Source organism: Delphinapterus leucas, chromosome 1 (genome assembly GCF_059928025.1).
Source record: "Delphinapterus leucas isolate spDelLeu-1000000601 "Yukka" chromosome 1, BTC_Dleu_Yukka2, whole genome shotgun sequence".
NCBI classification, from domain to species: domain Eukaryota; kingdom Metazoa; phylum Chordata; class Mammalia; order Artiodactyla; family Monodontidae; genus Delphinapterus; species Delphinapterus leucas.
The window spans coordinates 89434849-89461251 of record NC_143129.1 but is presented as its reverse complement, the minus strand read 5'-3'; the positions used below and the strand labels follow the sequence as shown (position 1 = coordinate 89461251).

Sequence of the window (26403 nt, the reverse complement as noted above, 5' to 3'; positions counted from 1 at the left end):
AGCCATCTGGTCCTGGGCTTTTGTTTGTTGGATGACCTTTTATCACAATTTCAATTTCAGTGCTTGTGATTGGTCTGTTCATATTTTCTATTTCTTCCTGATTCAGTCTTGGCAGGTTGTGCATTTCTAAGATTTGTCCATTTCTTCCAGGTTGTCCATTTTATTGGCATAGAGTTGCTTGTAGTAATCTCTCATGATCTTTTGTATTTCTGCAGTGTCAGTTGTTACTTCTTTTTCATTTTTAATTCTGTTGATTTGAGTCTTCTCCCTTTTTTCTTCATGAGTCTGGCTAATAGTTTATCTATTTTGTTTATCTTCTCAAAGAACCAGCTTTTAGTTTATTGATCTTTGCTATCGTTTCCTTCATTTCTTTTTCATTTATTTCTTATCTGATCTTTATGATTTCTTTCCTTCTGCTAACTTTGGGGTTTTTTGTTCTTCTTTCTCTAATTGCTTTAGGTGCAAGGTTAGGTTGTTTATTCGAGATGCTTCCTGTTTCTTAAGGTACGATTGTATTGCTATAAACTTCCCTCTTAGAACTGCTTTTGCTGCATCCCATAGGTTTTGGGTCATCGTGTCTCCATTGTCATTTGTTTCTAGGTATTTTTTTATTTCCTCTTTGATTTCTTAAGTGATCACTTCGTTATTAAGTATTGTATTGTTTAGCCACCATGTGTCTGTGTTTTTTACAGATCTTTTCTTGTAATTGATATCTAGTCTCATAGCCTTGTGGTCGGAAAAGATACTTGATACAATTTCAATTTTCTTAAATTTACCAAGGCTTGCTTTGTGACCCAAGATATGATCTATCCTGGAGATTGTTCCATGAGCACTTGAGAAAAATGTGTATTCTGTTGTTTTTGGATGGAATGTCCTATAAATATCAATTAAGTCCACCTTGTTTAATGTATCATTTAAAGCTTGTGTTTCCTTATTTATTTCATTTTGGATGATCTGTCCATTGGTGAAAGTGGGGTGTTAAAGTCCCCTACTATGAATGTGTTACTGTCGATTTCCCCTTTTATGGCTGTTAGTATTTGCCTTATGTATTGAGGTGCTCCTATGTTGGGTGCAGAAATATTTACAATTGTTATATCTTCTTCTTGGATCGATCCCTTGATCATTATGTAGTGTCCTTCTTTGTCTCTTCTAATAGTCTTTATTTTAAAGTCTATTTTGTCTGATATGAGAATTGCTACTCCAGCTTTCTTTTGGTTTCCATTTGCATGGAATATCTTTTTCCATCCCCTCACTTTCAGTCTGTATGTGTCCCTAGGTCTGAAGTGGGTCTCTTGTAGACAGCATATATATGGGTCTTGTTTTTGTATCCATTCAGCCAGTCTGTGTCTTTTGGTGGGAGCATTTAATCCATTTACATTTAAGGTAATTATCGATATGTATGTTACTATTCCCATTTTCTTAATTGTTTTGGGTTTGTTATTGTAGGTCTTTTCCTCCTCTTGTGTTTCTTGCCTAGAGAAGTTCCTTTAGCATTTGTTGTAAAGCTGGTTTGGTGGTGGTGAACTCTCTCAGCTTTTGCTTGTCTGTAAAGGTTTTAATTTCTCCATCAAATCTGAATGAGATCCTTGCTGGTTAGAGTAATCTTGGTTGTAGGTTTTTCTCCTTCATCACTTTAAATATGTCCTGCCAGTCCCTTTTGGCTTGCAGATTTTCTGCTGAGAGATCAGCTGTTAACCTTATGGGGATTCCCTTGTGTGTTATTTGTTGTTTTTCCCTTGCTGCTTTTAATATGTTTTGTTTGTATTTAATTTTTGGCAGTTTGATTAATATGTGTCTTGGCGTGTTTCTCCTTGGATTTACCCTGTGTGGGACTCTCTGTGCTTTCTGGACTTGATTAACTATTTCCTTTCCCATATTAGGGAAGTTTTCAACTATAATCTCTTCAAATATTTTCTCAGTCCCTTTCCTTTTCTCTTCTTCTTCTGGAACCCCTATAATTCGAATGTTGTTGCATTTAATGTTGTCCCAGAAGTCTCTGAGACTATCTTCAGTTCTTTTCATTCTTTTTTCTTTATTCTGCTCTGCAGTAGTTATTTCCACTATTTTATCTTCCAGGTCACTTATCTGTTCTTCTGCCTCAGTTATTCTGCTATTGATCCCTTCTAGAGTATTTTTAATTTCATTTATTTTGTTGTTCATCATTGCTTGTTTCCTCTTTAGTTCTTCTAGGTCCTTGTTAAATGTTTCTTGCATTTTCTCTATTGTATTTCCAAGATCTTGGATCATCTTTACTATCATTATTCTGAATTTTTTTTCAGGTAGACTGCCTATTTCCTCTTCATTTGTTAGGTCTGGTGGGTTTTTATCTTGCTCCTTCATCTGCTGTATGTTTTTCTGTCTTCTCATTTTGCTTATCTTACTGTGTTTGGGGTCTCCTTTTTGCAGGCTGCAGATTCGTAGTTCCCATTGTTTTTGGTGTCTGTCCCCAGTGGCTAAAATTGGTTCAGTGGGTTGTGTAGGCTTCCTGGTGGAGGGGACTAGTGCCTGTGTTCTGGTGCATGAGGCTGGATCTTGTCTTTCTGGTGGGCAGGTCCACGTCTGGTGGTGTGTTTTGGGGTGTCTGTGGCCTTATTATGATTTTAGGCAGCCTCTCTGCTAATGGGTGGGGTTGTGTTCCTGTCTTGCTGGTTGTTTGGCATAGGGTGTCCAGCACTGTAGCTTGCTGGTCGTTGAGTAAAGCTAGGTGTTGGTGTTGAGATGGAGATCTCTGGGAGATTTTCACCGTTTGATATTACGTGGAGCTGGGAGGTCTCTTGTGGACCAGTGTCCTGAAGTTGGCTCTCCCACTTCAGAGGCACAGCACTGACTCCTGGCTGCAGCACCAAGAGCCTTTCATCCACACGACTCAGAATAAAAGGGAGAAAAAGTAGAAAGAAAGAAAGAGGATAAAATAAAGTTATTAAAATAAAAAGTAATTATTAAGAAAAAAAAATTTTAAGTAAAAAAAAAAACCGACGGACGGAATCCTAGGACAAATGGTGAAAGCAAAGCTATACAAAATCTCACACTGAAGCATACACATATACACTCACAAAAAGAGGAAAAGGGGAACAAATAATATATCTTGCTGTCAAAGTCCACCTCCTCAATTTGGGATGATTCGTTGTCCATTCAGGTATTCCACCGATGCAGGGTACATCAAGTTGATTGTGGAGATTTAATCCGCTGCTCCTGAGGCTGCTGGGAGAAATTTCCCTTTCTCTTCTGTGTTCGCACAGCTCCCGGGGTTCAGCTTGGGATGTGGCCCCGCCTCTGCGTGTAGGTTGCCTGAGGGCGTCTGTTCTTTGCTCAGACAGGACGGGGTTAAAGGAGCAGCTGATTCGGGGGCTATGGCTCGCTCAGGCTGGGGGGAGGGAGGTGCACGGAGTGCGTGGCGAGCCTGCGGCGGCAGAGGCCAGCAGGACGTTGCAACAGCCTGAGGCGCCCAACGTGTGTTCTCCCGGGGAAGTTGTCCCTGGATCCCGGGACCCTCGCAGTGGCGGACTGCACAGGCTCCCGGGAGGGGAGGTGTGGATAGTGACCTGTGCTCGCACACAGGCTTCTTGGTGGTGGCAGCAGCAGCCTTAGCGTCTCATGCCCGTCTCTGGGGTCCGCGCTGATAGCCGCGGCTCGCGCCCATCTCTGGAGCTCCTTTAAGCAGCGCTCTGAATCCCCTCTCCTCGTGCACCAGGAAACAAAAAGGGAAGAAAAAGTCTCTTGCCTCTTCGGCAGGTCCAGACTTTTCCCCGGACTCCCTACCGGCTAGCTGTGGTGCACTAACCCCTTCAGGCTGTGTTCTCGCCGCCAGTCCTCTGCCTGCGATCCAACCGAATCCCAAGCCTCAGCTCCCAGCCCTGCCCTCCCCGGTGGGTGAGCAGACAAGCCTCTCGGGCTGGTGAGTGCCAGTCGGCACCGATCCTCTGTGTGGGAATCTCTCCCCTTTGCCCTCCACACCCCTGTAGCTGTGCTCTCCTCGGCGGCACCGAAGCTTCCCCCCTCCGCCACCCGCAGTCTCCGCCCGCGAAGGGGCTTCCTAGTGTGTGGACACCTTTCCTCCTTCACAGCTCCCTCCCACTGGTGCAGGTCCCGTCCTGTCCCTATTCTTTTGTCTCTGTTTATTCTTTTTTCTTTTGCCCTACCCAGGTACGTGGGGAGTTTCTTCTCTTTTGGGAGGTCTGATGAGTTCTGCCAGCGTTCAGTAGGTGTTCTCTAGGAGTTGTTCCACGTGTAGATGTATTTCTGATGTATCTGTGGGGAGGAAGGTGATCTCCGCGTCTTACTTTTCGCCATCTTCCCCCTCTCCCCATTCAGTTCTTATAATTTTATTTTTCTTTGAGACTTCTTCTTTGACCCATTGATTATTTAGAAGTTTGTTTTCAAATTTTCATGTGTTCAAAGATTTTCCTGTTGTCTCTGTTACTGATTTCTAGTTTGATTCCATTATGGTTAGAGAATACAATCTTTATGAGTTCTGTATTTGTCTGCGTAATACTATAACAAAAATACCATAGATTGAATGGCTTAAACAACAAATATTATTTCTCACAGTTCTGGAAGCTGTAAGTCTGAGATCAGAGTGCCAGCATGGTAAAGTTCTGGTCAGGGCCCATTTCCTGGCTTGAAGACAGTTACTTTCTTGCTATGTGCTCACATGGCTGAAAGAGAATGCTGGTCTCTTCAACTCTTTATGAGTACCAGTCCCATCGTGAGGGCTTCACCTCTATGACCTCTTCCAAACCCAATTACTTCTTAAAGGCCCTACCTCCGAACACCATTCCACACTGGGTGTTAAGGCCTTGATATATGAATTTTGGGGGGGTACAAACATTTAGTCCATAGCCGTTTTATTCTTTTAAATTTGTTGAGGTTCGCTTTATGGCCCAGAATATGGTCTGTCTTGGTGAATGATCTATAGGTGCTTGAAACAAATGTATGTTATGCTATTGTTGGTGGAGTGTACTGTAAATGTCAATTTAACCTAATTAGTTAGTTGTGTTGTTCAGGTTTTATATATTTTTGCTGACTTTCTGCCTAGTAATTCTATCAGTAGCTGAAAGAGGGGTGTTAAAGTCCCCAACTTTGTCTGTTTCCTTGCTCAGCTCCAAAAGTTTTTAAAAACAGTTTCACTGACATATAATTTATGTACTATATAATCATCCATTTAAAGTGTACAATTCAGTGGCTTTTACATATATTGACAGTTACTGAGAGTTGTGCAACCATCACTGCTACGTAGTTTTAGAATATATGTATCAACCCCCCAGCAGCAATTATACCTGCCCCTTAGCTCCCATCAACAAATTCACTAGCTCTAGTCAATCAATGATCTACTTTCTATTTCTATAAGATTTACCTTTTCTGGATATTTCACTTAAATGAAATCATATAATATATGGTCTTGTTTCACTGAGCATCAAGGTCCAACCATGTCCTAGCATATATCAGTACTTCATTCCTTTTTATTACTGAATAATATTTTGTTATATGGGTATACTGTTTTATTTATCCATTTATCAATTGATGGAAATTTGGGTTGTTTCCATTTTGACTATTAAGAATAATGCTGTTAAGAATATTTGTGTACAAGTTTTGTGAGGATATATGTTGTCATTTCTCTTGATTATATATGTAGAAGTAGAATTGCTGGGTAATATGGTGTCTCTATGTTTTATATTTTAAGATACTGCCCAACTGTTCTCTAAACCAACTGTACCATTTTGGATTCCCACTAAGTAGTGCATGAAGGTCTCAATTTTTCCACAACCTCACCAATACTTATTGTTGTCTTTTTTTGATATAATCATCCAGGTGGGTGTGGCATGGTATATCATTTTTGTTTTGATTTGTATTTATTTAATGCCTAATGATTTTGATCATCTTTTCACGTGCTATTGGCCATTTGTATATCTTTTTTGGAGAAATATCTATTCAGATACTTTGCGTATTTTAAAATTAGGTTACTTATTTTTTTAGTGTTGAGTTTTAAGAGTTCTTTATATATTCTAGATACAAGTCCCTTATCTGATATAAGATCTTTAAACATTTTCTCCCATTCTTTGAATTGTCTTTTCAGTTTCTTGATGGTATCATTTGTAGCACAAAGACTTTAATTTTGATGAAATTCAATTTCAATTCTTGGGAGAAATCCTACTTTGTCATGACATATAATCTTCTTTGTATTCTGCTAGATTTGGTTTGCTAGTATTTTGTTGAACAATTTTTGCACCTAGATTCGTAACAAAGATTGGTCTGTAGTTTTTTTGTGATGATTTTTTCCTTAGGCTTCACATCTTTTTTTTTTTTTTTTTTTGCGGTACGCGGGCCTCTCACTGTTGTGGCCTCTCCCATTGCAGAGCACAGGCTCCGGACGCGCAGGCTCAGCAGCCATGGCTCACGGGCTCAGCCGCTCCGCGGCATGTGGGATCTTTCCGTACCAGGGCACGAACCCGTGTCCCCTGCATCGGCAGGTGGACTCTCAACCACTGTGCCACCAGAGAAGCCCAGGCTTCACATCTTTTAACCAACTCAGGCTGAAGCCCTGGAGCCCATGTGTCTATCCAACAGGTTAAGCTATGGTTATTCATTTTTGCCATTTTTCCAATCTCTCTTCCAAGCTGTATTTCCTCACGCACCAAATTTTATGAGGGAAAAGATAAGAATATCATGATTTGGTATACCTCACTTACAAGGTGATGAGAGGTGGACCCAGGGATAAGGACAAAATTCACGTGGTTTTTCAGTGAATCTCATATTTTTTATGTGTTCTGCTCCTTCAGGGGAATCTTTTCTTCTTTTTTACATTTTGTCTTTTGACTTTATTTCTAATATGTTCTATTTATTGGCAAGGATAATTAATTCTATACGGGTATGGTTGTTATGCTTTTTTGTCCAGACTAGAGAGACCAAAATGATAAGATTTAGTCATTTTTCATGCATTTCCTAGGCTTCTTTTTCTTGGACTGCCTGCTTATCCCCTCAGATTTCTTCTTACAAATTCAGGTATATTAGTGACAATTCTTCTCATTATTATATGTGTTCACTTTCACCAATACCATGTAAGTAGTGATTAGGTTAGGAGACACATTGAGTCAAATCAGCACAGCTGTACTCTGTATCTTTCATGCTGAACCTTCACTAGAATCAGAGATTATGGCCTGGTATGGTATGTTTCTGTCGTTGAATTCATTTTTGCCGGTTCTTGACTACTTACGTTTCCTCCCTCCCTTTATACTTTTTTGTTAGTGTAGGGAGAGGAAGATTTTATAATCTGCCTTCACTCTTCCACCTTTACCAAACAGTTTGATCTACTGTATCAGTTTTTTTTTGACATCTACTTTAACTTTGTTATATATTTTTTCTGTTTGATCAATCATGAGCTGAAAGAAGGAGTTAAGCGTTTATTACTGTTATATTTCTCTTCTTTGTGAGTTCTCAACCAGTTTTGCTTTACATGTTTTGATGAATACTATTCATTGTGTAAAAGTTTATACTAATTAATTGCTACTTGGAAACTGTATCTTTCATCTTTGTCCTTTTTGCTTTGAAGCCAGCTTTGCCTGATATTTATGTTGTGATCCTTTCTTTTTGGACTTATTTATCTTATATGTTTTTGTCCATTTCTTATTAACCCTGATGGAGTCTCTAATCTGAGAGTCTCTTTTTCTTTAGTAGCTTATTTTTTCCAATAGTATTTATTGATACGATTCGTAGTTTTAAATTATTCTTGCATTTCTGGAATGAACTCCATTTGGTCATGAAGTATTTTTAATGTGATGCTGGATTCTGTTTGCTAATATTTTTACTTAGTACCTTCATATTGATATTCATAAGATAGAATGGTTGTAGTTTTACTTTTTTTAATCATGGTAAAAATATGTATCATTAAATTTACCATCCATCTTAACACTTTTTAAGTGTATACAGTTTAGTAGTTTTAAGCATATACATATTGTACAATAGATCGCTAGAACTCTTTAATCTTGCAAAACTGGAAGTCTAAATCCATTAAACACTAATTCCCCTTCCAACCACCTTTTTTCTGTTTCTATGATTTTAACTACCTTTGATACTTCATATGAGTAGAACCATGCAGTATTTGTCTTTCTGTAACTGGATTATTTCAATTAGCATAATGTCTTCAAGGTTCATCCATTTGTAGCATGTGACAGAATTTCCTTTTTTTTTTTTAAGGCAGTCTGATATTCCATTGCATGTATATACCACATGGATGAATATCCATTCATCTGTGATGGACATTTAGGTTGCTTCCACCTCTTGGCTATTGTGATTAATGTTGTAATTAATGAACATGGGTGTGCAAATGTCTCTTGGAGATCCTGCTGTGAATTCTTTTGGATATATACCCAAAAGTGGGATTCCTGGATCATATGGTAATTCTATTATTAATTTTTGAGGAACCACCATACAGTCTTCTGTAGCAACTGTACCATTTTACATTTCTGCCAGTAGTGTGCAAGGGTTCCGATTTCTCTGCATCCTTGCCAACACTTATTTTCTATTATTTTGATAGTGGTCATCCTCCTAAGGAGTGTGAGTGATAGCTCATTGTAGTTTTGATTTGCATTTCTCTTATAATTAGTGATGTTGGGCATCTTTTCATACGCTTGTTGGCCATTTGTATATCCTCTTTGGAGAATCGTCTATTCATGTCCTTTGCCCATTTAAAAATTATTTGGGTTTTTTTGGTTGAGTTGTGTGAGTTCCTTACATATTCTGGATATTAACCCTTATCAATATGATATATATTTTAATCATGCTTTTGCCATTTTATTTTACATTGCATATTAATATTTATTTTATTGTCTTTTTCTCTAAATTTTATGTGTGTGTATTTTTGGTTGATTTGGGACGTGTATATAGTTTTTTAAATTATTTTACTCGTTACCTTTATATTTTTAAACAGTATATCTAACACTTTCTCCTACTGCCTATTCTTTTGCATATACAATTTTTATGTTTAATTATTTTACATTATCAGGATTAATAAAAACACATATTCTGTCCTGTAATCACAATTCCATTATTTAAGTTGAGCTCATGTTTTGTATGAAACTTTGTTTTAGTTTTCAATTTTGATCCTAGTCAATATGCCAATCCCGATTTTGACCTATTTTACATACCAGTTGGTATGAAGAAATTGTTGCCGAATGACAGTCTTAGCTTCCACTTAAAATAGGTTGGCTTTGTGAGACTGTACTAAATCACCTTTCCTATATCTTTCATCTCTTGATGGTGCCTTAATCTCTGCCTAGTGAGATGTGATATTTTGTATATTTGTTTACATTCTTGATATGGAAGGAGAGTTCTAAAGTCTTCCAATTGGTCCTTCCAAATATAAAAATCTCTCACTCTGTAGTCAGAACCAATATGGGGGTTTTGCCACTTACTGAGTTTATCTGTTCAGCTGTATATTCAGGATCTAAAGAAATGACCACAGGATAGGTTTATGGTTCCATGGGCTCACCATGAGGTGGACTTGGATTAAGTGCTATTTATCACTTGACCCCAGTACACCTGCGCTCAAACTAGTGAAAAAATAATAACATTATGGGTTACAAGAATTGGTGTTAGCTAATAGTCAATGTCCAATTACCCATAAGTCTTAGTATTTCTCTCAGTGCACATGATAGTAGGAAGGATTCAGTATGAATTTGTGATATTATTGCAAAATCCTTCCACAATAGTACCAGGCTTTTGTTTAATTTAGAGGGTTCTAGGTTTGTAAATTTATTCAGGTCTGAAATTTGGGCACAGGGCTATCATATTCTACTCCTGTGCCTCAAATCAATCCTCTCTTTGCCAGACCATATTACAGGCATTTTTTAGTTACTCAGATTAAATAGGTACCTTAGTGGACTGCCCATCACTTTGGTCTTAGGGAACTCATGATTAATTAGACACTAGCAAAGATACACCTTTGTATATGAGCTAATTCACACCTTGGAATCCCATGTTGTATTAGAACAGACTGTACTAAGATCTCCGGAGTAGCAAAAGTCAGAGTTGTAGAGGAAGTGCAGTTTTGGGAGGTGCTTTCTCCCTTCCATCCTCTAGAAGCCAAGATATGTATTCTGAGAATCAGTGTAATTTAGCCAGTTTAGAGGGTATACTTTATCCTAGAAGACAGCATTTCATCCCCATAGAGTAGACCCCAGTTGTGATAACTGAAGATCAACTATTGGTAGTTGATAGGATACATAATAAGAGCAGTGACTACTGTTACATCAGCTTATTGCCAGCTTCTTTCATGGTGAAGTGTGTTCTCTAGTTAGGAGCAGCACTTTAGGAGAGATACCATGGTGTACACGGACATTCAGTGAGTGCAGGTATTGGCATAGGCATCATGGGCAGGCAAGGCGAGTTTGCCTAAAGTTGTGCTTATTGAAACTTTTTCTTCTCTGAGACCTTTAAGGCTCCTTGGAGCTGTAACCATTCTGTTTTCCAGATGATTGTCATATTAAAGGCATTGCACATATTCTTTTCTCTAGGCCAGGGTTAATTTTTCTTTTTTTCCCACTGAATACACATGCCCTAATCTCCAGCAAAATGTATTGTTTCCTGGAGTACTAGAGAAATGATGTATTATTTTGTAAGTATTTTGTACTCTTTTTGTACTTTGTTTTTCTCTCTCATACCTGTTTATCTCAAGTTGAAAATTGATTATTCAGTGTCCAACTGAATTGCTTTTCTCCATACACAGAGAAAAAGGGAATTCTGCCTCTAAAGGCTCACAATATTTTGGATCTCTTTGCAGCTCTTTACAGTTAGTTACTTGTATATACCCTTACTTTATAAGCTGATCCATCCACTTCATTTTACAAATGAGAAAGCTGAGATTCAGTGTTTTAAAGGACTTAATGAGTCCACAGATAACTACTGGAGACAGATCAGAATTTTTAAAAAAGGTAATCAAAATCAAATAACATACCTTTGTAGAAAGGAACTAATTTGTTTTTCTTTTTTCTTTTCATTATTTTATAAGATATAGAAGGCAGTATTCTTTGTTAATACTTCTTAGGAAAGATTTGATAATAGGAACAGTAATTTTTTATAAAAGTAATGACTACATTGTATGTACTTGATATTCATTTTTAATAGGCAAACCTCAAAAGAGAGGCAAAAGAAAACACAGTTACTCTCAAAGAAAAAAAAGACAAGGTAAGAGGTTTATATAACTCTCATAGATTTCTTTATAACCATTTCACTTTCTAACATCTACTTAGTAAATTTTTTTGTTCATAAATGGGAAAATAACATCAAAAATATATCACACAGAAGATGTGGTACATATATACAATGGACTATTACTCAGCCATTAAAAAGAACAAAATAATGCCATTTGCTGGAACATGGATGGACCTAGAGATTATCATGCTAAGTGAAGTTAAGTCAGACAGAGAAAGACAAATATCATAGGATATTGCTTATATGTGGAATCTACAAATGAACTTATCTACAAAACAGAAATAGAGTTACAGGTGTAGAAAATAAACTTACGGTTACTAGGGGGTAAAGGGTGAGGGAGGGATAAATTGGAAGATTGGGATTGACATATACCCACTGCTATATAAAAATACATAACTAATAAGGACCTATGGTATAGCACAGGGAACTCTATTCAATACTCTGTAATGGCCTATATGGGAAAAGAATCTAAAAAAGACTGGATATATGTATATGTATAACAGATTCACTTTGCTGTACCCCTGAAACTAATACAACATTGTAAATCAACTATACCCCAATAAAAATTAAATATATATATATCACACAATTTCATTTCCAAAATTGTTTCTTTCTATTTATTAATTCAAAAGCATTAGCTAAAAAATTTCAAAGCATTTGTCATTTGGAAATTTAGAGATTTTATTCTTTTATAGTTTTTATTATAGCATTAAATTAGTTAGGTACTTCTGTGTTTCTTGAGAAATTTCCAACATTAGGGGAAAATATTTCAATTAAAAATTCTAAAGCTCATGTTTAGATTGTGTTTAATTTTGAGGTTTGAGAGGGCTAAATAAATGACATCTTGCTCTCTTAAGTCTAAGCCAACTGAGAAAGGCAGTGAAAATCAACATAATATCTTTATTATTGACAAATAACATTGGACAGTGTGGCTTATATTTGAAGGCAACAGGATTTCTTAATCCTGAAATCCTAAATTAAACAAGTTTATCTACTCTATCACAGGTAGAGCTAGACTGGGACAAGTGTACCTACTTGAATGGCCTGCTCTTGTAAAATGTATGGCATAGAGTAGAATGTGTGCTTCTTCTGGTACCCAAGAGGAGGAGTAAGGAAGGGGCTGAACTATATGTCCCCCGTTACTCCTTTCATATTCAACAATCCCATTAAGTCATTGCTGTTTCTCTAAGAAAGCAGAGAGAAGTTAAGAATGTTCCCTGTACATAGAAGGAAGCATCAGGTATGAGAAAGGGAGGTTATATTCAGCTTCTAATCCAGTTGGTAATATAGAATTATTACAGAAGAGTTTTATTGCAAATTTTAGTTAAAATGATTAAATATCCCTTATACACAGTGATGTAGTCTCCTAAGTCCCCACAGAAGTTGCTTTAACTATAAACTGAAAGTAACAGAGTATATTGTTTGTCTTGTTTGTTTGTATATTGTTTGTATATGTTTGTTTAACATAAGAGTATGTTGTTTGTCTATACCAAACAACAATGTTCAGTTTTTTTGTATAGACAGTGATATAATTTTGTTACATTTGGGTTCAAAGAGAAGAAAGAAAGAAATATTGCACCTGTGAGTGAATATTAGGTGCTTCATATGTCCGGACACTGTGATAGATATTTGAAAACATTATATTTGGAGAAATTATTGTTATATTAAAATTAGCCAGGAGGGTTAGATATAGTCTAAGCGAAGTGTCTGATGAAGATGATAAATTGGTTAAACTCCAATATTTATTTCTAAATATAGAATATGTTCATATTATGAAAGTATATATCACATATTCTTATAGAGTTGTTTTGATTCATGTATAATTCCAGTAACATATGTCTATTATTTATGTATGTTATCAAGTAGATTAGATAATTCCCTATATTTTATCTGGGTGTCTAGATATATATATTGCAAATAATGAGAAAATGATGAAATGAAAAGATTTAAATAGACTTCTGTGTGCTATGCTTTATTCCAACAATATTGAAGTATCACAAGCCTTCTATATAATAATCATTAGGTTTATCAAACATTTCTGAGGTTGGGAATGTTATTTCTTCATGCTTCAGTTTTATCACCTAGGGATAATAATAGTACCTTTTTCCTAAAGTTGTTATGAAGATTAAATGAGATTATTATCTCATTTAATGCTTTGTGAAGCATTTAAAATAGTGCTTGGCAGGGAGATCAGCTCGGTGCTTTGTGACCGCCTGGAGGGGTGGGATAGGGAGGGTGGGAGGGAGGGAGATGCAAGAGGGAAGAGATATGGGAACATATGTATATGTATAACTGATTCACTTTGTTATAAAGCAGAAACTAATACACCATTGTAAAGCTGGTATACTTTATACTCCAATAAAGATGTATTAAAAAAATAATAAAATAAAATAGTGCTTGGCACATAGGAAATACCGAATAAATGTTTGTTTAAAAAGAACAACAGAGAAAATCATGAATGTTCTGTATATATGCATCATTGGAAATGTAATATTCAGAAAAGAATGTAACTTGTAGGAAAGTATATACATTTTCATGATGTATTACAAAGAGGGTTATTTCAGTAGTCTAGAATGCTGGTGCATTTTCTTTTAGGCTACTAGGGAAATGTTAGATTCCAAGATATGACCACAGGGTGGTGTAGTTGCTATTCTCAGTCCTTTTGGGTATGAAAAATTTGTCCATGAAAGCAGTTACATTTTGGAGATTTTGAGGATGACTCCTGATGAGTCCAGAGAGCGGAAGAAAATTTGCTTTCATCAAAATTGTGTTATCAGCTATGATATAGAAATATTTATGGAAAAAGATATAGAAATGCAACTCTGTGGAAAAAATGCTGCCAAAATTCATACCTATTGGAAAAAGGATAATGAAGTGAGATCACTAGAACTGGGCAAGAAACCTTCAAATTACCTCATTTAGCTCCTTTTTAAAAATTTATATTTTATTTTTTAATTGAGGTATAGTTTCCTTATAGTATTATATAAGTTTCAGGTATACAACATAGAGATTCACAAATTTTAAAGGTTATACTCCATTTATAGTTATTATAAAATATTGGGTATATTCTCTGTGCTGTACAATATATCCTTGTAGCTTATTTATTTTATACATAGTAGTTTGTGCCTTCTAATCAGCTACCTTTATCTTACCCTGAAAGATTTCCTGAAAATTTCTCTAGTTCTTTACTTTCATAATTTTTCTTCTCTGTTTTTTTTTTTTTTTGGAGGGGCATGAAGCTGGTGGATAGGAAAAGCTGATATTTTTATAGTTGATAGAGAAAATATGAAAGCATAAAAGAGAATGCCCTTTGGCTGTTAGGCTGTTGGAATGAACCTCAGATTAAGATTTTTTTGCCACCAGGAATAGAGATTTTTCTCTGGAGAATTCTCAACTTTTGGTCAAATAGGGATTTGAGATGTCTTACTTGTTTTCATAGCAGCTCTGTGAAGACAAAGAGGGGCAGATACCACTTTCATCTTAAATGGGAAAATAAAGTGACAAAGAAGATAAGTGAAATTTATTCAAAGTTATCTAATCAATACTAAATTTGGGGGTAAATTCTAGTTTATTTCAGTGATATTTCTTCTAGTTGTACTTTAATTAAAATGACATTTAATGATGACTTTATTCATTTTTGTTGTTCAATATAGAAAACACGGACATCTTTATTGGAAACACCTGAAACTAGTTGTTGGAAACTTGATTCTAAAGCAGCTCCTTCACAAAATAAATCTGGAAACTTCCCATCAGCTGATCACGGCAAATCAAAAGATAAAAGAGACTGTCTGTGGACATCTGCCAAAAATACTTTATCTACACCATTACCAAAGGTTTGTTGCTAAAATTTCTAAGAAAGTAGTAATTTTTTTTAATAAAAAAGAAGTCTCTGTTATCACATACCATATATCTGGTATCACACACATAGACATGAAACCATTTTCTTTAAAGTTTCAATTATTTGTTATACCAGCACGAAATGGTTTCATTTTTTTTTTAATCTATCACTGTTCACAACTTAATGACATCTTGGGCAAATTTTATCACTTTCTGGTATTCACCAGTGCACAGGACCCTGATGTACAAAATCTGGTTTTGACTTGCATTTTCCAGTATGACCTCAGTTACCTCCCTTTGCTGTTTACTCCTCATCACCTTGCTGCTGGAGTCTTTTACTTAGCAGTCAGCCCTGTGGAGCAGGTGCCACTAACAAAGTGGCTCATTGCTAGCTATCTTCGACATGTCCACTTAATCCATGGGGAATTCATTCAACCTTTCAATGCTAAATGGTGGTGCATAATGCTCTACTTCTGACTCCCCCTTTCCCGCTCTCTGCCATCTATCTCTCTCTAATTTCTTTTTACTTTGCTCAGGGAGACACAAAGACAGATGAACAAATTTTCTGCCTAGGTTTATATCCACTTAGGGAATGAGATGCCAGTATCCCCTTCTTATAAGGCTGCTTTTTAAAGTTATATCCTCACTTGTCTTGGGAGTCGCGGGGAAGAGTATTTCAACCTGTCTTTACACCCTAAGTGGAAATTTTGTGCTTTAACCTCCCAGTTTCCTTAAAATAACTGGGAATAAGAGAGGTATTTGGTGATTGTTGGGCCTGTTCTACCACCTTTTAATAAGCCTTAGAGAAGGAGCTGGCCTTAATTATAGGTAGCTTTCTTTAGAGTATGTGTTACTGGCACTTTCCCCCAGCTTTGTGCTTTAGTTGACAATTCCAGAGCAAAAGAAAGAGTTCCACTCATATCCTGTTATATATACAATATTATGCACCTCGTGGAATTTATGAAAATTAGTAAAGTACATAGTTTAGCGAGGCTTTTTAAAAAAAGATATATTGTTTTTATTTTATTTTTATCATATTTTTAAAAAAAGAATAGTTTCTTTTTTAGCAAGCCTTTTATATAAAATTATTTTGTTGTATTTACTATTCTGTTATTCAAAATATGAAATGATCTCTGTTGAAGAATGACCTTACTTAAAAAAAATTTTATTGAAATATATGCAAGAAAAATGCACAGATCATAATTATACAACTTGATGAATCTTTACAAACCAGACTTAACCTTATTACTAGCACTCAGATTAAAAGAGACTATTACTATCACTTCAGAATAGTTGATTGTTTCCCCTTCCAGTCACTAGCCCTTCCTCCAAGTCCAACTGCTGTCCCAAATTCTAGTATTAGATATACCTATTTTTGCATTTTCTATAATTAGAATCATATTCTTTTTGTTTTGACATTTTCCACTTAACATTATGTTTATGAGATTCATCCACATTGTTGCTTGAAGTTGCTTTATTTTTATTTGGTATTTCATGGTGTGACTGTACCACAGCTTATTTATCCCTTGTAATGTTAATGGACATTTGGTTAGCTTCCAGAGTGGACTTTTATGAATAGCATTGCTATAAAAATGTATTGCTTGACATGTACGCATCTTGGTTGGGTATGTCCATAGAAGTGAAATTGCTGGGTTACAGGGTTATGCATAATACATTCCATGTTAACAGATACAGCCTGAGCTGTTTTTACTCTGATACAAAATGTGTGTGTGTCTTTTCCCACACCAGCCAATTCTCCAGTTCTCCAGACATCAACTAGGCATCCTGCAATTTGATTCAATTCTGACACTGTAGTTAATGTAGTTAATGTAGACCCCACAGGTTAAGGGCTCAGTCCCACAAGGCTTCCATTTTAGACACCGTCCTGGCTTGCCACTTGTACTGCTGACCAACTGGCTATAAATTGGGGGTTCCCACAACCCCCTTCTCAGGTCTAATAATTTGCTAGAATGACTCACAGAACTCAGGAAATTACTTTACTTGCTATTACCAGTTTTTATAAAGGACACAATTTGGGAACAGCCAAATAGAAAAAATGCATAGGGCACAAAGTATGGGGAAAGGGGCACAGAAGCTTCCATGCCTCTCCGGCAGTGCTACCCTCCCAACACCTCCATGTGTCTACCAACCTGGAAGCTCTCTGAACCTCATTGTTTAGGGGTTTTATGGAGGTTTCATTACATGGCATGATTTGTTAAATCATCGGCCATTGGTGATTAACTCAGTCTTTAACCCATCTCCCCTCCTAGGAGTTCAGGGGGTGGGGTGAAAGGTTCCAAACTTCTAATCATGCCTTGGTCTTCCTGGCAACCAGCCACCGTCCTGAAGCTATCATCCTGAAGCACCCCCTACCACCAGTTATTTCATTAGCATAAACTCAGGTAAGTTGAAAGGACCTCATTATGAATAACAAAAAACTCTCCTAGCAACATCACTGGGGACAAAGACCAAATATTATACCAAAAGATGCCTCCTGTCAACCCTGTCACTCAGGAAATTACAAGGGTTTTAGAAGTTGTGTCAGGAACCAAGGACAAAGACCAAATATATATATATATATATATATATATATATATATTTCTTATTGTATCACACTGCCAATCATGTTTTAAAAAAAATTATTGTACCAATTTATTGTACCAAATTATTGTACATTCTGGCTACCAGTGAATGAGAGTTCTGATTGCTGTGCATCCTTGTCACCACATGGTATTTTTCATCTTTTTATTTTGGCTATTCTGGTGGTGTGGTGACCTTTTTATTTCAAATGAAGTTTTATTTTGCAATTAATTTTAGATCTATGGAAAAGTTACAAACATAATACAGAGAATCCCTTTATATTCCTCACCCAGTTTTCACCATTGTTAACATCTTACATTACCATGTACATTTGTCAAAACTAAGCATCATTCATTGGTACATTACTATTAACTAGACTTCAGACTTGATTTGGATTTCACAGTTTTTCCGTTAATGTCCTCTTTCTCTTCCAGGATCCAACTCAGGGTACCATACTGTATTTAATTGTCATGTCTTCATCATAATTTTTAATGTAGACATTTATAGCTATAAAATTCTCTCTAAGCACTGATTTCACTGTATCCCATAAGTCTGTTGTATTTTCCTTTTCATTATCTCAAAGTACTTTCTAATTTCCCTTGTGATTTATTTTTTGACCCATTGGTTATTTAGGAATGCATTGTATTTCCAAATTTGTGATTTTGCTAAGTATCCATCTAGCTGGTTTATAGTGTTGTTCAAGTATTATATTTCCTTGCTGATCTTATGTCTGGTTGTTCTTTTCATTATTGAAAGTGGGGGTATGGAAGTCTCCTACTATTACTGTTGAATAATCTAATTTTCCCAGTTTTTGGTTCATGTGTTGGGGGCTATATTGTTAGCTGCATGTATACTTCATACCAATTATCTTTTCTTGATGGATTGATTCTTTTACCTTTATAAAATGTTCCTTTTGTCACTACTAATCTTTTTTTTAAGTATATTTTATCTGATATTAGCTCTTTTGTTTACCATTTGCATGGTATATCTTTTATCACCCTTTTACTGCCAACCTATTCATGTTATGGAATCTAAATTGTGTCTTTTGTGGACATCAAAATTGTGTCTTTTGTGGACATCATATAGTTGGATCATGCTTTTTTCCATCATTCATTCAGACAATCTCTGCATTTTGATTGGAATGTTTAATCGACTTACATTTAATGTAATTACTAATAATGTAGAACTTAGGTCCACCATTTTGTTCTTTGTTTTCTATATGTCTTATGTCTTTTTATTTCTGTACCTTTCCATTACTGTCTTATTTTGTGATAGATAGGTATTACCTAGTATACCACTTTAATCCTTTTGGTTTTTACTATACTTTTGGAATAATTTTCTTAGTGATTAACTGAAAAGTACAGTTAACACCTTAACTTAAATTTAGTTTGAATTAATGTCAGTGTAATTTCAATGGTATATAAAAACTTTGCCCCAATATATCTTTGTTCCCTCTTTCTCTTTTGTGCTATCATTGTCACATAAGTCACATATTTATACATTTTAAGCCCATCGATACAGTATTATTGCTTTATATATCTGTGTCTAAAATCAGATAGGAAAAACAGAGTTACAAACAAAAATATATTTATACTATCTTTTATGATTACCTATGCAGTGTCCTTTTCTGGTGCTCTTTATTTCTTCATATGAATTTGAGTCTTGTGTTCTTTCATTTCAGCCTGAAGGACTGCCTTTAGTATTTCTTGTGGGGAAGGTCTGCTTGTGACAAATTCTCTCAATTTTTGTTTATCTAGGAGTATCTTAATTTCTCCTTCATTTTTGAAGGACAGTTTTACTGGATATAGAATTATTTGGTAATGGTTCCTTTTAGCATTTGGATATGTCAATCTTTTATGGACTCCCTGGTTTCTGATGAGAAACCAGCCATTAATATTATTGAAGATACCTTGTATATGGTGAGTCCCTTGTCTCTTGCTACTTTCAAGTTTCTCTTTGTTTTTTGACATTTTGGTTATGATGTGTCTAGGTGTGGATCTCTTTGATTTTATCTTCCTTGGAGCTTGTTGAGCCTCTTGGATGTATAGATTAATGTTTACATCAAATTTGGGAGGTTTTCAGTCATTATTTTTTCAAATATTATTTCTGCCCTTTCTCTCTCTGCTCTCATTCTTTTTTTATTTTTATATTTATTTTTTGGGGGGCTGTGCCATGTGGCTTGCAGGATGTTAGTTCCCCAACCAGGGATTGAACCCAGGCCACTTGCACTGGAAGCACAGAGTCCTAACCATTGGACCACCAGGGAATTCCCTCCGCTCTCATTCCCATTATGTGTATGTTGGTATGGTTGATGGTGCCCCACAAGTCTCTGAGGCTCTTTTCATTTTTCTTTTTTCTTCTTTCTGTTACTCAGATTGGATAATATCAGTTGAACTATCTTCAGGTTCATGGATTCTTTCCTCTACCTGCTCAAATCTGAGGTTGAGCCTCTTTAGTGATTTTTCATTTCAGTTATTGTACTTTTCAACTCCAGAATTTCTATTTGGTTCTTTTAAAAATAATTTCTATCCATCTATTGATGTTCCATTTGGTTTGACGTTGTCTTTATACTTTCCTTTAGTTCTTTGGACATGGTTTTTCTTATCTCTTACTATAATAAGACTATAAGATTGCTATAATATGTTCACTTTGAACATGTTTAAAATAGTTGGTTTAAAGTCTTTGTCTAGGAAGTCCAATAACTAGGTTTCCTTAGGGATAGTTTCTGTTGATTGCTTCCTCACACATGTATGGGCCATTATTTCTTATTTGCACAGCTTATAATTTTCTCTTGAAATCTGAACATTAAAGATAATGTAAGTGACAAATCTGGATATCAGATTCTCCCTTCTCCTCAAGGTTTGTTGTTTCTGCTTGTTATAGTTTTTATTGTTTGTTTAGTGATTTTTCTAAATTAATTCTGTAAAGTTTGTATTCTTTGAGTGCCACTAAAGTCTCTACTGGTTAGCTTAATGTTCAGCTAATGTTTTAATAGAGATTTCCTTAAATACCTGGATCAATAAATTTCACAATCTTTGCCAAAGCACTATTAAGTTAGTGTTAAGGCATGCTTTCAACACTCAGCCAGACAGTAGAAAACTCTGCCTTAGCCTTCAGTTTCTGCTTTTGCAGACCTTCAAGATGAGCTTAGGGCCTTCTCATGTCTTTCCTGTGCTTACAGCCCTGTCTGTGAGCATGGCTTTCTGTACTTCCAGGAATATTTCAGAGTTTTTCAAAGCCCCTTATGGACATCTTATTTCCTAGCTGTCCTTTTAAGGTTTTTGGTTAGTCTGTCATTCACCCAACTGTTAATCATTGCCTCAGGGAGCTGCAAAGTTAAAACACTTGCCTTTAATTATTTTTGACAAATATTATTCCCTACCCTACACACATCAAGGAGAAAGCTTTTTTTTTTTTTAACTGAGTGAGCTCTGAGTTGGATCAAATACCAACAGTCCTGTAAACGAAATCATCCAGAGAACCACTAGGCAGGTCAAATAATGACAACTTTTTGGGAATAAAACTTTGAAAGAGCTCCCAGTTCTGTTTTGCTGTGTCCAGTGGCTGCCAGGCTGGACCAGGAATGTGGGCTGTTACTTTTTAAGGGTACCACAGAGCTAGAGAGCAGGGGATGAGATGAGGAAAAGTTAAGATACTGCTAATTTTGCTCTTCTTACAGAAGTTCAGCCATTAACAACAACAAAAAACTCTCCAGGTTGTTGCAAGCTTTCTGTTAATTTCCATAGTTCTAAACAAGCTGATTCTGACCACCTTTACCAGCATTTTTGTTGCTTTGTGGAAGAGCATATTTTTGGAGCTCCTTATTCTGCCATTTTTGCTGATATCAGTGCCCTTACTTTTTAAAGACACTTTTTAAAAATTATAAAACTTACATATTACAGGGTAATATGGAATACTAAACATTGACTAATGGAATTACTTTGTCAACAAAACATAAGCAAACTTTTTGTCAAATAAATCAGTAAGTATTTCTATGGAGTGAGAAAAGATTTCAGGTCTTGGGTCTTAATCATTGTTAGAAAAATTAAAGTCTCTCTTAAGATTGTTGACTGCTGAAGCTGGAGTGCCTCTTTTCTCTCTCTTTCTCTGCCCCTCCCTCTCTTTCTCCTTCTCTCTCCCCCATGATTTTTTTCAAAAACTTCTGAATTAAATTCTTATCCAAAATTTCTACTTCATATACATGTCAATAATAATGGAGAGTTATTATTGATTGCTAAAACCTCAACTTGCGTTTATTAGTAATATGTTTTATTTGATGGGATAACATATTGTTTTTCTTTTTGAATAGGCATATACTGTGAAGACACCAACGAAACTAAAAATTCAGCAAAGAGAAAACAAGAATGTACCCACTGAAGAAAGTAGTAAAAAGAGAAAAATGGTCTTTGATTTTGATATTAATTCAGATAGTTCAGAAACTACTGATCTTTTGGTAAACTTATTACAAATAATCAGCATTTATTATTTGTTTACATTATTATATTTCTATATTATTTCTTGATGTATATGTATAATATATATGCATAGTATCTATTATTGCAATACTGAAAAAAAGTAGAACTCTACTATAACACAGAACCCTCTACTTTTGCAGCATTTTAAAGAAATTCGGGTTAAAAAAATCGCCATAAACTTCAGAAAACAATGACATTTTGAAATACTTGATATAACATAGTTGTCATATGAGAGGACTAACCCTCTTGTTTTCCAGAAGAGTGTTATTTCTTTTCCTTTTTTTTTTTTAAAAGAAAGGCTAGGTGAATATCTTTAATCTTGCTGCAGCCAAATTTGTTATTCAAGACCCCTCTTGATTTTGCATATTATACATGTTCTTTTATTTTATACCACTTATTGGTTGAAATTTATATCAAGGTATTGGTTGAAAACTATTACATTTCTATGATTCTTAATGGGTTAATGTGTTAAAGATGACATGTTTAAGGAGGATAGTTCCCCTAGCAGTTTGTATCACCAATTACTCCCTACTATGAGTATATTAACACATATCAGTATTTTCTTAAGGCATAATAATGTTTTATTGAGAATAATTAAACTTATACTCATTTGATTTAAAATCAGATAAACCTTATTACACGAAATGGAGCAATTTACCAAAGAGTCTTAATTACAAAATTCCAGCTAAAGTCATTTGTTTCATTATTCCAACTCATAGCTATGAGATCCTTCAAGCTTTTATACTGTTTTGGGATCCTCTACTTTCATTTGTTCTGGAATAATGAGTAGCTGAAGTCTTAAAATTGTAATTATTGAAGTTAACTTATAGAAAATCCCTACTCTAGTATCTCTTTATTTTGTAGATAATGATTAGCATTTTAATGATTAAAATGTGAACCAGGCACTATTGTAAAGACTTTACACAGATTACTTCAGTTATTTCTTGAAACAATCTCATGCTTTAGAAGTAGAGACAGGGTTGTTATTCTCATTTTACAGATGAGGAAACTGAGTCATACTGTTATGTTGCCTAAGGTCACATAACTAGTAAGGCATGGAGCCAAAATTTGAACACCAACAGTCTAGCTCCATAGCCTATGTATGTCATTGTACATAATAACTGCCAGTTCAAACTGAAGTCCAGATATTAAAAGAATGTAATGAAAATTATTAGAAAGAGCATTAGCTATGGAATTAGATATTCCAGGACTAGAATTCATACCGTTTTTCTAGTAGTGTGAATTTAGGCTAGTTTCTTAGCTTATCTGAGATTCAGAATGATTCATGATTTCATTTCATTTTTAAAAGGAGCATCACAACTTTGTAACACAATAAACATACTACAGTATTTTATTTATTTTTATTTTATTTATTACAGTTTAAACTAGTCTAAAGATATTTCATAGTGGGCTTTATTTGTTATAATTATCACTTGAAGTTAGTTATTTTTGTAATTTTCTTAGCTGTTGCATTTAAATTTTGGTGAACATTCAAATTATTATAAAAAGTAAGATTTAAAAATGTATTGTCTAGAATGACCTTAGAGAAGATAGTGGAGTAGGAAGTGCCAGGAACCCATTTCTCCACCTAGACAACAATGGTACTGGTAGAAACTGTCTGAAGTAATTTATTTTGGAACTCTAAAGACTATTTGAATGCTTGCAACTTCCAGAGGGAAACTTGGCTGGTAAGTTATGGTTAATTTTGGTCAATTTCAGCCTTAAAAGTGGTAATGGCTACCTATCACTCAACCTATAACCATGTGGTAGGGCCATGCTCATGTCTTGCTGGAACCAGGGTGAACAATAAGGACCTTGTCCTCCGAAGATCAAGGTTCAGTGTTCTGACTGCTGATTCTGATCGCTGAGGTACAGGTACAGAGTCTGGCTGCCATTGTTTCGAACCTCACTGGCTGAAGTGTCTTCCAGAAGATTTGTCTTCCAGAAGAACAAACTGCACTTTTATCTCTCTCTTTTTTTCCCTCTTTGGAGAGCCAGATGTTCAAGCATTAGAACATTCAAAATCAATCACATTTACAGGGCATTTAGAAAGCCATGCCCAGGGAAAGACACAGGCTCAGAAAAAAAACCAGGAAGATCTCAAATTTTCACCACAGACTTATCCAATGCACAGAGACATTTTTAATAGTAAAACAAAAAGCAAAACAAATCTAAATAAATAAACAGTAAACCCTGGGGAAGGGGAAGAATCTAATTTGCAGATGTATCAAATTATAAGATTAAAATGGCTAGTTTTCAGCAACAACAACCACAAAATCACAAGGCATATGAAGAAAAGGAAAGTATAGCCTATCAAAGGAACAAAACAAATCAACAGAAAATGTCCAGAGGAAGCTCAGATATTGGACTTACTAGACAAAGACTTTAAAAACAACCATCTTAAAGATGTTCAAAGAGCTAAAGGAAGACATAGACAAAAACAGAAAAATGTATGAATAAAATGAGAATAGCAATAAAGAGATAGAAATTATAAAAGGAACCAAGAAGAAATCTTGGAATTGACAGTACAGTAATTGAAATGAAAAGTGTATTAGAGGGATTCAAAAGCAGATATAAGTAAGCAAAAGAAAGAATGGGTAAACTTGAAGATAGGACAATAAACTATTGAGTATAAGCACAGAAAAAAAGGAATGAAGAAAAGTGAACAGAGCCTCAGAAACTTGTGGGACACCATCAAAAAATCAATATATGAATTGTGGGAGTCCCAGAAAGAGAAGAGAGAAAGGGGAAGAAAGAATGTTTGAAGAAATGGCTGAAAACTTTTCAGATTTTGATGAAGTAAATGAATCTACAAATCCAAGAACCTCAATGAATTCTAAGTGGATAGATTCAAATAGACTCACATCAAAACACATTATAATCAAACTGTTGAAAGACAGAGAGAATCTTTTTTTTTAATACATATTTGTTCCCCTGTGCTATACAGTAGGTTCTTGTTGGTTATCCTTTTTAAGTATAGCAGTATGTACATGTCAATAGGAAACTCCCTAACTATCCCTTCCCTCCATCCTTCCCCACCTGATAAACATAAGTTCATTCAAAAGACAGAGAGAATCTTGAAAGCAGCAAGAGAGAATCAACTCATCATATATGTTACCCTCAATAAGATTATCAGCTGATTTCTCATTAGAAACCTTGGAACCAGAAGTCAGTAGGTTTACATATTCAAAGTGCTGAAAGACAAACATTGTCAGCTAAGCATTTGCTATCTAGCAAAACTGTCCTTCAAAAATGTAGTGAAATTAAGACATTCCCAGATAAACAAAAGCTGAGGGAGTTGTCACTAGACCTTCTCTTCAAGAAATGCTGAAGGGAGTTGTTCAGGTTGAAATGAAGTATGCTAGACAAATAAGAGATCTCTGATAAAGTTAAATACATTGGAAATTATAAAAGCTGAAATGATTGTAATGTTGGTTTCTAACTTCACTTTTTATCCTCTACATAATTTAAAAGACAAATGCTTAATTAATCTATGTTGTTGGGCACACAATATATAAAGATGTAATTTTTGACATCAGTAACAGAAGGAGAATGGAGCTGTATCAGAGCAGTTTGTGTAGGCTATTGAAGTGAAGTTGGTATAAATTCAAATTAGTTACTGTAATGTTTGGTCATTAAATGTAATCCCCATGGTAAACACAAAAATTATCTATAGAATACACACAAAAGGAAATGGGAAGGGAATCAAAACATTTTACTACCATCACCTAAACACAAGAGAAGAGAGTAATGGAGGAAATGAGTGACCAAAAACAAACAAACAAAACACCTATAAAGCATATAGAAAATGAATATCAAAAAAGGCAAAAGTTAGTCTCTCCTTATCAGTAGTTACTTAAATGTAAACAGATTATACACTCTAGTAAACAAAAAGAGACTCATGTTAGCTTTAAATTGGTTAAATGTGAAACGATGGAAAAAGGTGTGCAAATAGTAACCAAAAAGGAGGTGGGATGGCTATACTAATATCTGACAAAATGGACTTTAAATCAAAAAGTACAAGAAACAAATAAGGACATTATATATTAATAAAAGATTCAATACAGTGGGAAATTATGAGAGTTTTAATCATTTACACATCTAATAACAAACCCTTAAAATATATGAAGTAAAGTTAATGCAAAGAGATGAAGTTAGAAATCAATAAGAGAAGGAAAATTAGAAAATTCACAAACTTGTGGAAATTAACACACTTCTAACCAACCAATGGATCAGAGAAGAAATCACAAGGGAAATTTGACTTAGAGATGTATGAAAATGAAAAACACAATACACCAAAACTTAA

At 35.2% G+C, this 26403-nt stretch overlaps 1 protein-coding gene across 1 annotated transcript in view; it reads left to right on the top strand.

Moving 5' to 3' along the window:
• SYCP1 (synaptonemal complex protein 1) overlaps nucleotides 1-26403 on the top strand; it is a 152521-nt gene that overhangs the window by 119042 nt on the left and 7076 nt on the right. Inside the window, exons 27-29 of the mRNA XM_022583832.3 lie at nucleotides 11119-11178; nucleotides 14859-15038; nucleotides 21932-22075. Coding sequence (XP_022439540.1) covers nucleotides 11119-11178; nucleotides 14859-15038; nucleotides 21932-22075 — 384 coding nt within the window. The remainder of the gene's footprint in view (nucleotides 1-11118; nucleotides 11179-14858; nucleotides 15039-21931; nucleotides 22076-26403) is intronic.